We start from the raw sequence: 17,161 nt of genomic DNA on the forward strand, positions 1-17,161 counted from the left end.
TGCACAAAAGGGGACTATGTGCGTCCTCGGCTGCACGTTCCCCGCTGAGGCCCCTTATCTACCCGGGTGCCGTATTATAGCATTGTGTTTTTCGGCACTGTGAACACCGGGAAGCACATGGCTAACATGCTTGTTATGGGACTTTGTTCCCATTTAGTTAAATCCCGCCCAAAGTCGACAGGACATTGAAACCCTTATTGATAAATACCCATCTGATTCAATAATGTTCCTTAGGGAAGGAAACCTTCCCTCCTTACCTACTCTGGCCTATGTGTGACTCCAGACCCACAGAAATGTGTGGTTGACTCTTCAATGCCCCCTGAAATGACAAGCCACTCTATTCAAGGGCAATTAGGGATGGGCAATAAATGCTGGCCCAGCCAGAGACGGCCATGTCCCATGAACACATTTTTAAAAATCTGTACTAAGAACTGCTATAGGTATAATTGCATTATTCTGGAGATAAGCCAAAGCTGTCAACAATGAACAGAGCCTAGATATGAGCCTCTTCATTGCAACCTGAGGTGTCACCTCTTAACAAAAACATAAGCATTAAAAGTGGCAGACTTCATACCACTTGAAGGTCGCAGGAAATATCAATTTTACTCTCTTTTCCTTGAGTTTCATGTTTTTTAAATTCTCTGTATTCACCGTTCAATCTGTGGGACTTTCTTTTTTAAAATAAATTTAGAGTACCCATTATTTTTTCCAATTAAAGGACAATTTAGCATGGCCAATCCACCTACCCACCTACCCTGCACACCCCTGGGTTGTGGGGATGAGACGGTCGCAGACACGGGGAGAATTTACACGGACAGTGACCCAGGGCCGGGATCGAACCTGAGTTCTCAGCGCTAACCACTGCGCCATGCTGCCGCCCAATCTGTGGGACTTTCAATTGTTCTCCCTGTTGACTCTTGTTGGAGGTAAAGCAATCCTATCCCTGTAACCCCACCTAGGGGCAATTTAGCATAGCCAATCCACCTAACCTACACACCTTTGGATTGTGGGAGGAAACCAGAGCACCCGGAGTAAACCTACACCCACCAGGGGGGCAAGGGAAAACTCTACACAGTCAGTTAACCAAGGTCAGAATCGAACCTGGGTCTCTGGCGCTGTGAGGCAGCAGTGCTAACCACTGTGCCGCCCTGAATTTTGTTTTATTTCTTTATTTATCAATTTAAAAAATATATTTTATTACAAACATGTATCAAAAGAGGTACAGCAAATAAACACCCTGGGAAACATACTTCCCAGCAGTCAACTATACACTCCTTTTCCCTTTTTCAACCCCCACCCACCGCGACGAACAGCCCCTCAAATATGGTCACAAACATCCCCAACCTTTTCTGCAGAGCCCTTCAACTCATACTTTATATTCTCCAACTGCAGAAAGTCGTACAGTTAACCCAACCAAGCCGCTACTCCCGGAGGCGATGCCGGCTGCCACTCCAGTAAAATTTGCCGCGAAGGCCATGACATTGGCCTTCCTCCTCACCATGAGCTCCAGCTTCTCTGAAACCCCAAATATCGCCACCAAAGGGTCCGGGTCCACCACCTTCTCCACTACCCTGGCTAAGACCACAAACACTCCCACCCAGATTCTTCCCAATTTTTCGCAACCCCAAAACATGGGTGCGTGATTTGCTGGCCCCCGCCCACACCTCTCACACTTATCTACCCCCTGAAAGAACCCACTCATTCTTGCCTGAGTCATATGCACCCTGTGCACCACCTTAAACTATATCAGGCTCATCCTTGCACAAGAGGAGCTCCTGCTTACCCCACGCAGTGCCTCACTCCATACTCCCCAATTGATCTCCCCACCCAACTTCCCTTCCTATTTCTCTTTGATCTTCACCATCCGCTCGCCTCCCTGCTCCCCCAGCCACTTGTATATATCCCCAATTCTTCCCTCCCCTTCCACATCTGGAAGCAGCAGTCGTTCCAGAAGGGTGTAGCGCGGCAACCTAGGGAACCCCCCCGGCAACTGAGGAACCCCCTCCCCCCGGCAACCTAGGGAACCGCCTGAATTTTGTTTTATAATGCTCCCGTGAACTGCCTTGGGACATTTCATTACATTAAAGTAATGTATAAATGCAAGTTATGTTGTCATTGTTGTCGTTATTAAACCATAATTATCTATTCTCTTGCAGCTCTCTTCTAGTCCCTCGAGGTATTTTCTTTCCTTTCACTATTAGGCTTTATCCTCTTGCCCTGGAGACAAACCTGATTCTCTGCTCTCAGATTTCTAGGCCTTATTCGACATTTTGTAACTCTGGAGAATTACTGTTCTTATTACCCTGGAGTTCAGCCGAATTCTCCATTCCTCAGTTTGTAGGGAGGCCTGATATGATCCTCTCTTGTATGTCGTTGGGAGGATGAGGTGTAGGGATCAACTTTGTGGCAGTGACTATTGGAGGAAATTTCTGCTTGTTCGATATGGGACAATGAATAAACAGCAGGACAATTCGGAAGCAGTGGAAGGGTCGAGAGAGGTGGTGGTGAGGTAGTGCTGGGTATCATCAGCAAACCCATGGAACCCGATGCATTGCCACTTAGGTCCAGTATGTAGATGAAACTCATAGACTTATAGAAACTTTAAGGAGACTATTCAGTCGATCATCTCTGTCCCAAACAGTGGTCTTGCTTAGGTCAACACCTGGGATTCTGTCCTTAACCTTATTGTTCTGTATCCTCAGTTCAATCCACTTTCAAAAATAAATAGCGAGGACCTAAGGAAATCCAGAGGTAATTGTGCATGAACAGCAAAAGAAGCCATTACAGGAGGAGTTACAGGAGACTGGAAAAAGATATTGAAGCAGACAACTTAGTTTCCTCCTAGTTACAGCACAGACGCAGACCATTTGACCCAACTGACCTACACCAAAGCTCATGCTTCACACTAGCCTCCCACCCGACTGTTCATAACTCTGTCAGCATATTTGTCTATTCCTTTCCACCTCATTTATTTAACTTTAAATACATCTGCACTATTTGTCTCAACTGCTCCATCTGATAGCAAGTTCCACATTCCACCCACTCACTCTCTGGGTAAAGTAGTTGCTTATTAGATTTATTAGTAACTACCTTTTGTAAAAAGAATTCTGGCCAGAATTTTACATTGCTCAGGTGCAAGCTCGGCCCGAAAGTCTGTGAAATTGTGGGAAAAGATGTCGGGCGCGCATCTGACGTTATTGCACACAAAGGGCGGATTCTGCCGTAATTGGCGGGGTGGGCATCTCCGGCGGGAAGGAGTGGCATGAACCACTCCGGCGTCAAGCTGCCCCAAAGGTGCGGAATCCTCCGCACCTTCAGGGGCTAGGCTGGCCCGGAGTGGTTTGTGCCGCACTGGCCGGCGGGGAAGGGGCTTGGCGCCACGCCAACCGGGGCCGAAGGGCTTCCACCGGCCGGCGCGAGTTGGCGCATGGGCGGGAGCGCCAGCGTGTGCTGGCGTCATCCCAGCGCATGCTCAGAGGGCTTCGTCTCCGCACCGGCCATGGCGGACCACTGCAGCTACCGGGTGTGCGGAAGAATAGAGTGCCCCCATGGCACAGTTTCGCCCGCGGATCGGTGGGCCCCGATCGCGGGCCAGGCCACCGCGGGGGCAACTCCCGGGGCCAGGCCCCCCCGAGAACCCCGGAGGCCACCCGAGCCGCCAGGTCCCGCTGGTAAGGACCTACTCTAATTTACGCTGGCGGGACCGGCAACAAAAAAAAAAAAACGGGCCGGAGAATTGCCGGGGTGGCCGCTGCCAGCGGCCGCCGACCGGCGCGGCACGATTCCTGCCCCCGCCAAATCCCCGGCGCTGGAGAATTCGGCAGCTGGCGGGGGCGGGATTCACGCCGCCCCCCCCGGCGATTCTCCAACCCAGCGGGGTGTCGGAGAATCCCACCCCATATTTCGGTCGGCTGGCAAGTGTGAAAGTCGGAAGCGCATTCGGCAACAATAAAGCAGACAATTTAGCCCAATAAGGGGCCAAATGAACACAATTTAAATGGGATGTCTGATTTTATGATTGGCGGGAGGGCTGATTAGCCAGGTTTTAGCTTGAACCTTGATCCAGGGCGGAATGAACTGTCAGGGCTGAAGTAAAAGGGTGCCTGGGGACTGAGTTTTGTGTTTGCCTGTGCTGCCTCGACACAGTTTGCATAGTTTTCCCATCACCATTTATTTTTCACATTTCAGCAGCTCCATGAGACATTTCCACAGCACCTGTCCCCCCTGGGGGAGCACGTTGGAAATGCAAGCCTGCCCCCTCCCTGCTTCCTGTCCTCCACATCAAGGATGTGCCTTTCCCAGCATGCATTTCATGCTGGCTGCCTGTTAATTAGCCAGCCAATAGGAAGTTCCACTCCGGGGACAACCGTGGCCAAGAATAAGTTTTACGCTCGCTTCTGTGCTCGGCAAGTCCGCACGCTCAATGGGTGAAAAAAGTCCCGGCCTCTGTGTCCATCCTACCAAACCTCTTCATAATTTTAAGGACCTCGATCACTCCATGTCTCAGCCTTCTCTTTTCAAAAGACAAAGCAAGCACTTAGAGAAGAAGTCATGGAGATCATTGCTGGATAAGCAGTTGGAAAGTTAATCTGCCAAATTGTGGAAAGCATAATTCGAAAGCACGGTTGATCAAGCATTAAAAGGGCATTGTGAAAAAAAGAGCAAGCCTATTTAATTTTGTGCAAGGAGAAATAGCAGAAGGACATTTTAGTCATAAATTCATGTGTGTAGTTGATGCACTATGTTGTCTATTTATAAGCAAACAGAAAAAAAGGGTTGCCAAATATTTTCTGTAAAACCGGTTAATATTCTCAATAACATTTAAACAAAGACACCAACAAAGATATGTTTAATTGCAGTTTCTGTGAACACAGAATCCATTAAATAGAAATAAAACCTGATTACAGGGAAACAAGGAAGGCGTGCTAGGATTATAGTTTAAACACGTTGATGTATTGAAGGCAAATATGTTCACGTCTTTTAATTAAGAATGATAGAACCTTTAATGACACGGAGCCCTCAGGTAAACACAAGAGATTAATTTTTTTGCCGACAGTAGCTTTGCCCAAGATAGATTTTTTTCTCTTCTTTTTTGTAAGTTTAGAGTACCAATTCATTTTTTCCAATTAAGGGACAATTTAGCATGGCCTAGCCACCTACCCTGCACCTCTTTGGGTTATGGGGGAGGGGAACCCACGCAAGCATGGGGAGAATGCGCAAACTCCACATGGACCATGACCCAGAGCTGGGGTCGACCCTGGGACCTCAACGCCGTGAGGTAGCAGTGCTAACCACTGCACCACCGAGCTGCCTCTTGCCCAAGATAGATGACAGGTCAGCTTCTTTTGGAAGGCTATTGATGGAGGCAGTTACATAAAACTCAGTCCAGAAGCTGACCATTCAGCTCAACTGATCAACGGTATTCATGTTCCTCATGAGCTTCCTTTTCTGACTTTATCAGCATAGCGTTCTATTCCTTTATCCCATATGTATTCATTCAATAACCCCTGAAAGCATCTATACTGTTTGCCTCAAGCATGCCATTTTTTAGCAAGTTCCACACTCTTAACTACTTATGGGTAAAGAAGTATCTCCTGAACTTAGAACATAGAACATAGAAAAATACAGCACAGAACAGGCCCTTCGGCCCACGATGTTGTTCCGAACCTTTGTCCTAGATTAATCATAATTATCATTGAATTTACAGTGCAGAAGGAGGCCATTCGGCCCATTGAGTCTGCACCGGCTCTTGGAAAGTCAACACCTCCGCCCAACACTAAGGGCAATTTTGGACACTAAGGGCAATTTATCATGGCCAATCCACCTAACCTGCACATCTTTGGACTGTGGGAGGAAACCGGAGCACCCGGAGGAAACCCACGCACACACGGGGAGGATGTGCAGACTCCGCACAGTGACCCACGCCGGAATCGAACCTGGGACCCTGGAGCTGTGAAGCAATCGTGCTATCCACAATGCTACCGTGCTGCCCTTAAGAACAAATAAATCTACACTATATCATTTTACCGTAATCCATGTACCTATCCAATAGCTGCTTGAAGGTCCCTAATGTTTTCGACTCAACTACTTCCACAGGCAGTGCATTCGATGCCCCCACTACTCGCTGGGTAAAGAACTTACCTCTGACATCCCCCCTATATCTTCCACCATTCACCTTAAATTTATGTCCCCTTTGTAATGGTTTGTTCCACCCGGGGAAAAAGTCTCTGACTGTCTACTCTATCTATTCCCCATATCATCTTATAAATCTCTATCAAGCCGCCCCTCATCCTTCTCCGTTCTAATGAGAAAAGGCCTAGCACCCTCAACCTTTCCTCGTAAGACCTACTCTCCATTCCAGGCAACATCCTGGTAAATCTCCTTTGCACCTTTTCCAAAGCTTCCACATCCTTCCTAAAATGAGACGACCAGAACTGTACACAGTACTCCAAATGTGGCCTTACCAAAGATTTGTACAGCTGCATCATCACCTCACGGCTCTCAAATTCAATCCCTCTGTGAATGAACGCTAGCACACCATAGGCCTTCTTCACAGCTCTATCCACTTGAGTGGCAACTTTCAAAGATGTATGAACATAGACCCCAAGATCTCTCTGCTCCTCCACATTGCCAAGAACTCTACCGTTAACCCTGTATTCCGCATTCATATTTGTCCTTCCAAAATGGACAACCTCACACTTTTCAGGGTTAAACTCCATCTGCCACTTCTCAGCCCAGCTCTGCATCCTACCTATGTCTCTTTGCAGCCGACAACAGCCCTCCTCACTATCCACAACTCCACCAATCTTCGTATCAACTGACCCACCCTTCAACTCCCTCATCCAAGTCATTAATGAAAATCACGAACAGCAGAGGACCCAGAACTGATCCCTGTGGTACACCACTGATAACTGGGATCCAGGCTGAATATTTGCCATCCACCACCACTCTCTGACTTCTATCGGTTAGCCAGTTCGTTATCCCAACTGGCCAAATTTCCCACTATCCCATGCCTTGTTACTTTCTGCAGAAGCCTACCATGGGGAAACTTATCAAATGCCTTACTAAAATCCATGTACACTACATCCACTGCTTTACCTTCATCCACATGCTTGGTCACCTCCTCAAAGAATTTAATAAGACTTGTAAGGCAAGACCTACCCCTCGCAAATCCGTGCTGACTATCCCTAATCAAGCAGTGACTTTCCAGATGCTCAGAAATCCTATCCTTCAGTACCCTTTCCATGACTTTGCCTACCACCGAAGTAAGACTAACTGGCCTGTAATTCCCAGGGTTATCCCTAGTCCCTTTTTTGAACAGGGGCACGACATTCGCCACTCTCCAATCCCCTGGTACCACCCCTGTTGACAGTGAGGACGAAAAGATCATTGCCAACAGCTCTGCAATTTCATCTCTTGCTTCCCATAGAATCCTTGGATATATCCCGTCAGGCCCGGGGGGACTTGTCTATCCTCAAGTTTTTCAAAATGCCCAACACATCTTCCTTCCTAACAAGTATTTCCTCGAGCTTACCAGTCTGTTTCACACTGTCCTCTCCAACAATATCGCCCCTCTCATTTGTAAATACAGAAGAAAAGTACTCGTTCAAGACCTCTCCTATCTCTTCAGACTCAATACACAATCTCCCGCTACTGTCCTTGATCGGACCTACCCTCGCTCTAGTCAGTCTCATATTTCTCACATATGTGTAAAAGGCCTTGGGGTTTTCCTTGATCCTACCCGCCAAAGATTGTTCATGCCCTCTCTTAGCTCTCCTAATCCCTTTCTTCAGTTCCCTCCTGGCTATCTTGTATCCCTCCAGCGCCCTGTCTGAACCTTGTTTCCTCAGCCTTACATAAGTCTCCTTTTTCCTCTTAACAAGACATTCAACCTCTCTTGTCAACCATGGTTCCCTCACTCGACCATCTCTTCCCTGCCTGACAGGGACATACATATCAAGGACACGTAGTACCTGTTCCTTGAACAAGTTCCACATTTCACTTGTGTCCTTCCCTGACAGCCTATGTTCCCAACTTATGCACTTTAATTCTTGTCTGACAACATCGTATTTACCCTTCCCCCAATTGTAAACCTTGCCCTGCACCTATCCCTCTCCATTACTAAAGTGAAAGTCACAGAATTGTGGTCACTATCTCCAAAATGCTCCCCCACTAACAAATCTATCACTTGCCCTGGTTCATTACCAAGTACTAAATCCAATATTGCCCCTCCTCTGGTCGGACAATCTTCATACTGTGTTAGAAAAGCTTCCTGGACACACTGCACAAACACCACCCCATCCAAACTATTTGATCTAAAGAGTTTCCACTCAATGTTTGGGAAGTTAAAGTCACCCATGACTACTACCCTGTGACTTCTGCACCTTTCCAAAATCTGTTTCCCAATCTGTTCCTCCACACCTCTGCTACTATTGGGGGGCCGATAGAAAACTCCTAACAAGGTGACTGCTCCTTTCCTATTTCTGACTTCAACCCATACTACCTCAGTCGGCTGATACTCCTCGAACTGCCTTTCTGCAGCTGTTATACTATCTCTAATTAACAATGCCACCCCCACCCCACCCCCCCCCCCCCCACTTCTTTTACCACCCTCCCTAATCTTATTGAAACATTTATAACCAGGGACCTCCAACAACCATTTCTGCCCCTCTTCTATCCAAGTTTCCGTGATGGCCACCACATCGTAGTCCCAAGTACCGATCCATGCCTTAAGTTCACCCACCTTATTCCTGATGCTTCTTGCGTTGAAGTATACACACTTCAACCCATCTCCGTGCCTGAAAGTGCTCTCTTTTGTCAGTGTTCCCTTCCCCACTGCCTCATTACACGCTTTGGCGTCCTGAATATCGGCTACCTTAGTTGCTGGACGACAAATCCGGTTCCCATTCCCCTGCCAAATTAGTTTAAACCCTCCCGAAGAGTACTAGAAAACCTCCCTCCCAGGATATTGGTGCCCCTCTGGTTCAGATGCAACCCGTCCTGCTTGTACAGGTCCCACCTTCCCCAGAATGCGCTCCAAGTATCCAAATACCTGAAGCCCTCCCTCGTACACCATTCCTGCAGCCACGTGTTCAGCTGCACTCTCTCCCTATTCCTAGCCTCGCTATCACGTGGCACCGGCAACAAACCAGAGATGACAACTCTGTCTGTCCTGGCTTTTAACTTCCAGCCTAACTCCCTAAACTCGTTTATTACCTCCACACCCCTTTTTCTACCTACGTCGTTGGTACCAATGTGCACCACGACTTCTGGCTGCTCCCCATCACCCTTAAGGATCCTGAAGACACGATCCGAGACATTCCTGGCCCTGGCACCCGGGAGGCAACATACCTTCCGGGAGTCTCGCTCGCGACCACAGAATCTCCTATCTATTCCCCTAGCCATTGAATCTCCTGCAACTATTGCTTTTCTATTCTCCCCCCTCCCCTTCTGAGCCCCAGAGCCAGACTCAGTGCCAGATACCTGGCCGCTAGGGCCTTCCCCCGGTAGGTCATCCCCCCCCCCAACAGCATCCAAAACGGTATACTTGTTTTGAAGGGGAACGGCCACGAGGGATCCCTGCACTGTCTGCCTGTTTGGTTTTTTTCCCCTGACTGTAACCCAGCTATTCTTGTCCTGTACCTTGGGTGTGGTTACCTCCCTGTAACTCTTCTCTATCACCCCCTCTGCCTCCCGGATGATCCGAAGTTCATCCAAATTGGATTCCTTAGTGACTATCTTCCATTATGACCCCAGGTTTTGAATTTGACCACAAGTGGAAATATTTTCTTTACATCTAGAGTATTAAACACCTTTTTCATTTAAAAGAGCTTGGTCACGTCATCTTTCAGTTTTCTCCTTTTGAGAGAAAGGAGCCTCTACCTATTCGATCTTTATAGAACCCCTCAGCTATCAACAACATGGGGGTTACTATTGACCAGAAACTGAACTAGACCAGCTGTGGCTACAAGAACTGATCAGAGGTTAGGAACCCAGTAGTTAGTAATTCACCTACTGACTCCCCAAAGCCTGTCCACCATTTACAAGTCACATGTCTGATGGAATGCTCTCTACTTGCCTGGGTGAGTGCAGCTCCAACAATGTTCAAGAAGCTGGACACCATAAAGGACAAATCAGCCCGCTTGATTGGCACCCCACCCACAAACGTTCAATTCCTCCACCACTGGTGCACAGTAGCAGCAGTGTGTACCATCTACAAGATGCATTGCAGGAACTTACCAGAGCTCCTTCGACAGCATCTTCATAACCCATGACCACTACCATCTAGGAGGACTTGGGTAGCAGTGACATGGGGACACCACCTGGAAGTTCCCCTCCAAGCTGCTCACCATCATGGCATGGAAATATATCGCCGTTCTTTCACTGTTGCTGAGCCAAAATCCTGGAACTCCCTCCCTAATAGTGTTGTGGGTGTACCTACACAATATGGACTGCAGCAGTTCAAGAAGACAGCTCACCACCACCTTCTCAAGGTGAATTTGGGATGGGCAATAAATGGTGGCCTAGCCAATGGCACCCAAATCCCACCAATGAATTAAAAAAAGCTCTGCTGAATCTCTTTTTGCACTTTCTCCAGTGCTTTTTCATAATAGTGACCCCCAACTGTGTGCAGTAAAAGGTGCATTATGGATGTGAGTGCAGCCGATACTAAATGCAAATATTTATGTGTACCTCACCCACACACAGCGTCAGGTGTTAAGCAGCATCATGACTTAATGAGTGCATGTAATTTAGCGAGTTATTCCAAAAAGATCAAATACAGTCTGCATTGTCAGTGACTCTAATTTAACCTCTTGAGAAAAATTAACAATAAAAGAATCTCTCAAAGTTACCTGACTCCAAAGGCTGAATATTGTAAATTGAAGTATTGGGTTGATATTTCCTTTCAAGGAAATATCAACCCAATATTTCAATTTACAATATTCAGCCTTGATATTCTCATTCTGATATTATTGCATGCACAGTGAGCATTTAATCATCTTCCTGTACCTTACTCCAGAGTCTGTGGCCTGAATTTTCCAGATTCATTGGTGATGGGTTGGGATGGGGAAGGTTGGCAATACGACATGGTAAGGTGTTGGGGGAGTGAGGGGGAGGGGGTGCTCTAGCCTCCCCACCACCTGCCTTTTTTCGCGCCACGGGAAAAGTGAGAGAGGAACTGCGCTCTGGGAGCCCAATTGAGTCACATTAGAAGCAAATTAAAAGCCTCTTCCTGCCTTCACATGGGGGGTTTTCCAGCTAAAGCCTCCCAGTGGGCTCCAGGGAAGTGGAGTCGCACCTCCGTTTTAGACATTCCTGGGCCTACTGAGGTACAGCGCGGCCCCATCCCACCCGGTGGTAATGTTTGCCCCAGCAACCCCCTTTGCTGGGGCCTAACTAATTGGTCCGGTATCCCCAGAATCCACTCACCTGTCTTCAAGGGTGCACAACCATCGATGCACCCTAATTCACCAGGTGCAGCTTCAATAATGACCACCATTAGTGACGGCGCTGCCAAGCCTGGACTGGCAGGTTTCAGGGGAAGGCTGCCATCCTTAACTGGACAGAGGCCCTGGAATTAGCTCCTTGATTGACTGCTGCCGACAAAATGTGGACCTGGATCCCGCTGCTTGTGTTACCTCCTGCTTCCAGCCTTGGCGGTGAGACCCCTGCCCCCTCTATGAAACTCTGACTGATATTTCTAACCTGGATAAACCATGAGCCCAGTATTATTTCGAACAATTAAAACGAGTCAGTATTTTGTTGGGAGTCTATTCACTGTACATTCCTCATCATTTGAATGTATTCTTCTGATCCCTAATCTTGTTGATGCTGCAACCTACATTATAATTATTTCCCGCATGCCCTTGAGCTTTTGAATAATTGGCACCAAGAGCACGCTCAACTTCTTTTCTCTGACGGTAGCAAGTTAAATTTTTCCTACCTGTGTTCATTCCTTAATATTTTGAACCCCATCTACATGTCGCTAATATGTAATCGGTGATATGCACAGAGTAGTCTATGCGGCTTAATATTTTGTGGGTTATCATTTTCCTTTTTGACAAAATCCAGACTGAGGAATTGGCCCATTGTTCAGCAAAACAGTGGAACTGTAGGCCATGGGGAACAAGAGAGGAAAGGTTGGCACAGCAATAATAATGATAGAATCATAAATTAGAAAAAGATAGACTGTTGAGAGCAGAGAGTTTGAAAATAGAGGGAGCTGGCTGTGAGCGGTGCTAGGTGCGTTCCCGCATGACAGTTTGAGGTACACAAACAGGCAAAACAGATTCTTGTATACCTACTGTTTATAGTATTGGCCTCCTTATTTAAGGAAAGATGTAAATGCTTTAGGAGCAGTTCAGAGAGGTTTATAAGGAGAGACAGTGGCATAATAGTATTGACGCTGGACTAGCAATCCAGTGACCCAGAGTCATGCTCTGGGGACCTGGGTTCGAATCCCACCACTGCAGATGGTGAAATTTGAATTCAATAAAAATCTGGAATTAAAAGTCTAAAGGTGACCATGAAACCATTGTCGATTCACTAAAACCCCAACCGATGTCCTTTAGGGAATGAAATCTGTCCCCTGGTCTGGCCTACATGTGACTCCAGATCCACAGCAATGTGGTTGACTCTTAAATGCCCTCAGGGATGGGCAATAAATGCTGGCCCAGCCAGTGACACCCACATTCCATGAACGAATAAAAAAGAACAGGTTAATAAAAGGTTGAACAGGTTAGGTTTGCATCCACTAGGTTGGGAAGAGTAAGAGGCAACTTGATCAAAGCCTTAAAGATCCTGATGGGATATTGACAGGGTGGATGTGGAGAGGATGTTTCCTCTTGTTGGGAGAATCTGGAACTAGGGGTTGTGAGTCTCTGGAACGCTCCTCCTCAAAAGGCAGGGGAAGCAGAGTCTTTGACTATTTTAAAGAGAGAGCTAGATAGATCCTTGATAAACAAGGCGGTAAAAGATTGTGGGAAGTAAGCAGGAATGCGGGGCTGAAGTTACAATCAGATCAGCCATGCTTTTTTGAGCAGGCTCGAGGGGCCGAGTGGCCTACTCCTGCTCCCAATTTGAATGCTCGTATGTCTATTTTAATTATGCTGGAGAATGAAAACAGATGTACTGATAATGACTCAATATGATTATGTGGTTGTATCGTAACTTTAATTAAAATCTAATGGATAACAAGCACAATGTTTTTTTCAGATTAAGTACAATGAGTGCTTTCAGAAATATGTTTTAAATAACTCTGTGGTGTGTAGCTCACTACAAGTTTCTAGGCATTAATGGGCATTAGTGGGGTGGCACAGTGTTGAAATACTGAGGCACGATGCCAAGGAATGGCTCACTGCACGTTTTATAGTGGCAATAGCCACCCAGCAAGGCCCTGATCTCAGCAAAACTATCAACTTAGTGACTCGCATTGAAGTATGGATTCACTGAAGCGAATGCTGGCCTGTTTATGCTGGTGTGTTAAATGGCTTTCTTATTCCAATGTCTGTTTATTGCTGCCAGAGTAGGGTGGCACGGTGGCGCAGTGGTTAGCACTGCTGCAGCACGGCGCTGAGGACCCGGGTTCGATCCTGGCCCCGGGTCACAGTCCGTGTAGAGTTGCACATTCTCCCCGTGTCTGTGTGGGTCCCACCCCCACAACCCCCAAAAATAAATGTGCAGGGTAGGTGATTTGGCCAGACTAAATTGCCCCTTACGTGGGAAAAAAGAAATTGGGTACTCTAAATTGTTTTGAAAAAAATGGTTGCCAGAGTGGACTTCCTTGTGCTGGGAAGGGTCAATCTTGAGTCCATTCGTTCAGATGTATACCATCCATTCGTAAAATGGGTGTACTGCAGCTGGATTAATTTCTTAACCATATCTGCTGCAGGTGGGAACTCTTTCAACACATGTACGAATTTCAGAAGTTACATGTCTTTTATTTGCATTATGAGGTATTGGGTTTCCTGCCTCATATTATTGACTTCTAAGCATGTACTGTGTGACTACTGGATGGAGAAGGTTCTTCTGACATATTTAATCTGAGTTGTAGCATCAGGTAAAGGCGTGAACATGATCCATGTACTCATTATGAAGTGGCTTGCAGAGTCTAGCTTCTTCCTGAACAGCTTCAGGCTCAGCTTTTACTTATTAGGTACAGTTGATCCTCAGGTTAAATTCCCATCAGTCAGTTCTCTCGGTCAAAGGGGAAAGCAGCCTATGGTCATCTGGGACTATAGCGATTTTACTTACTTTACAGAGATCAGAAACAACATCAAAGCTACTAAGGAGTCCATTAGAGTTGGACAGTTGATAACAACTGACAGGTGAAAAAGCTCAAATGAAGTTGAATTAAATGCTGGCTTCAGATTGGAGGCAGTCCCAGTTTAACCCTATGTGAAAAAGATGCACTATCTCATATATGACTTGCACCATGTCCGATTTAAGATTCTTTTCATACAATAGGCATAGGATTATATTTTTAAATAAAGCATTTAATGTATATTAATTTACAAACTTGCCTATTACATATTAATGCAGTTCATTATCGTGTGCGTGGCCCAGGAGCTGTTGTGACTGCAATATTACCGTAGGATTTCAGTTGAAAAGGGATTTGAGAATTTTTTGCACAATGTTTTTTGTATTGGGAAGATACCAAATGTTATCCTTCTCATTTGATGGTTGTGTCTGGAGAGAATGTGCACCTTCATAAATCTGCTTTAAAATGCTTTGCTGCCGCCATGTAGCGGATACATAGCAGGAGTAAGATGAGGACAATCAGATCATGTAAATAAAATCCACACTGCTGAAATTCATTGTATGTCACGACGATGACTAGAATTATTTTGGGAATCCAAGTCATTTAACTGCATTGTGTACTTTCAGATCTGTGCTTCTGATAATGGGAACCCTCAGAAATCAGCGACTGTCCGTCTGCACATTGAATGGATTAAGAAACCTTCACCATCCACCGAACCTCTGGCTTTTGACGAGCCTCACTTCAACTTTGCCATCATGGAGTCAGACCCCGTGAATCATATGGTTGGAGTGACCAGTACAGAACTCACTAAGAGTCAGCTGTGGTTTGATATTATTGGTAAGACAATAATATACTTTCAGAAACATAAACATTCTTCAAGCTTAAGGATTATTTGTTGCCTTATGTAGTTTGAATAGTTAAACCAACTCATCGTTCTGTTAAACACTGAAAAAGCCTAACAATTCTGTTCAAGTAACAACAGTTCCCAGCTATGACGAAGAGGAATATCTCCCTTCTCAGGACTGTTTCTATGTCTTAGTTAGGTTTCTGTGATGGAAGTGTTCTGTGCTCCTAGATGGAAGTTTAAATCTGACGGTAATTGGTACTAATTAAGCAATTATGCAAATTATGCTATTTCACTCAAATCGCTACAATTTGATTGCCTTGCATATAGTTGCTTTAAATTTGCATTTATGTAGTAGTTCTCATGGACCAGGACAAATAGTAATATAGTTACAACAATATAACTTAGTCTGGCAAGATGGGTCCAGTGGGAAGTCCCATTTTTACCTGCCCACCTTCAGTTGGACGATTCTTGTGTACATGGAGATCTTTTGAGATCAAACACTCACAGAGTTAAGGAGTGCCTTATTCTGAGCAGGAAGATTATGTTGACACCTATCAATTATCCTTAGATCCAACGCATGAAAGATTGAGCTTCACCACAATGAGTGACATTACAGACAATAAGAATTGATAGAATGGGCTTAAAGGGGGATCAGAAGCTATCATCCAGGGCAGTGTCAGGGATACTGAAATTGGCCTCAGTGCACTTGGTTAAAGAGGGGAAGGATTCATGCTCCCAAGAATTTCTGCTAGCTCTTGCTAGAAATGGAGGAGGTGGTGGCGGTTGGAGGGTGCGGGGAGGGAAAGTTGCTGACTAAAATAAGAATCGGACAGGTAACCCTGGACCAAGTGTAGGGGCTGCTGGGTGCAGAGGTGGACTGGGCGCAAGGCGTACCTCTGCTCCACTGTGTTTGCATTTTTTTAAAGTGCTTAAATAAAAACATCCCTCCAGCCCTCAGCCCCCTCTCATCACCCCATGCCAACCTATTCCAAGCAAAATACCCACCTGCCTCCATGGTCCTTCAGACCATCTATGCCAACCCATGTGCCTACCCACCCCACCAGGGGCCCTCACATGGAAACTTTATGCCACTCATGTCACCACAAACTCCCCCAACCACCACCCTTTGCCCTTTCCCCTTTCATGGCAACTCACCCCAAGTACCTTTGACAGTTCCTGGATGGCTTGGCAGTTCCAATGAGTTTGTGCATAAAGTGTGCATAACCAGTTCTAATTCCAACAATTTCAAAGGGTTCCTCACCACTCTTCTCTACTGAGTCGCACTACACTCCGTATGCTTCACCTGATGTCTATGTCGATATATTTACATTGTGTATTTATCGTATGTCCAATGTTTTTCATGTATTGAACGATCTGTCTGGACTGTAAGCAGAACAATACTTTCCACTGTACCTCGGTACATGTGACAATGAATCCAATATCCAAATTCAAAACGGAGTCTTATCTCTCCAAACGTTTGGCTTACCTCTTCCACAGGTGACTCAGAGGACCCTATACAAAGGGTACAGTACCCTTTCCAAAGGGGAGAGATGTATAAATAATCCACCAATTTCAGACCTCCTCTCACCTGATCTGCTTGCGCATTCCGGAATTCATGCAGCAAGGGTCCAAAAATCCCTCCTCAGTGGAGGAAGCTGGTGATTTAAATGGCCAGTTGCCTCCATGATGTGCGAAGTCCAGCTTGACTCCAGTCCTGCCTCCCCAAAGATGGGAAATGCCAAATTTGGGGACGGGGCTTAGAAATTTTGTCCATTTCTGGGACTTGTGCCATGTTGAGCCTCTCCTTCACAACGGAAATCCAGGCCTGTGTAAAACTGTGACAGCTGTTGCCCCTTTTTGTCCTGTGTTGGAAAAGTGCATCTGATTCTCTGAAGGAAGCAAGCTCTCTCAGTGTTACTTGTATTGCCGAAGTACCATATAATTACATAGAATAGACATCACAGAAACAGACCATTTACTCCAATTACAGATATATAATATATATGTGCCACACCCGCAGTCCATCTAGCTGTTAGGATCTCGGACGCAAACCT

At 46.2% G+C, this 17,161-nt stretch overlaps 1 protein-coding gene across 1 annotated transcript in view; it reads left to right on the forward strand.

The window, feature by feature from the left end:
- Nucleotides 1-17,161, forward strand: part of LOC140427095 (protocadherin Fat 1-like) — a 212,507-nt gene that overhangs the window by 114,632 nt on the left and 80,714 nt on the right. The window contains exon 6 of the mRNA XM_072512608.1: nt 14,887-15,097. Within this exon, the coding sequence (XP_072368709.1) occupies nt 14,887-15,097 (211 nt within the window). The remainder of the gene's footprint in view (nt 1-14,886; nt 15,098-17,161) is intronic.

The sequence above is a fragment of the Scyliorhinus torazame genome, chromosome 7 (assembly GCF_047496885.1).
Source record: "Scyliorhinus torazame isolate Kashiwa2021f chromosome 7, sScyTor2.1, whole genome shotgun sequence".
In the NCBI taxonomy this organism is placed as follows: Eukaryota; Metazoa; Chordata; class Chondrichthyes; order Carcharhiniformes; family Scyliorhinidae; genus Scyliorhinus; species Scyliorhinus torazame.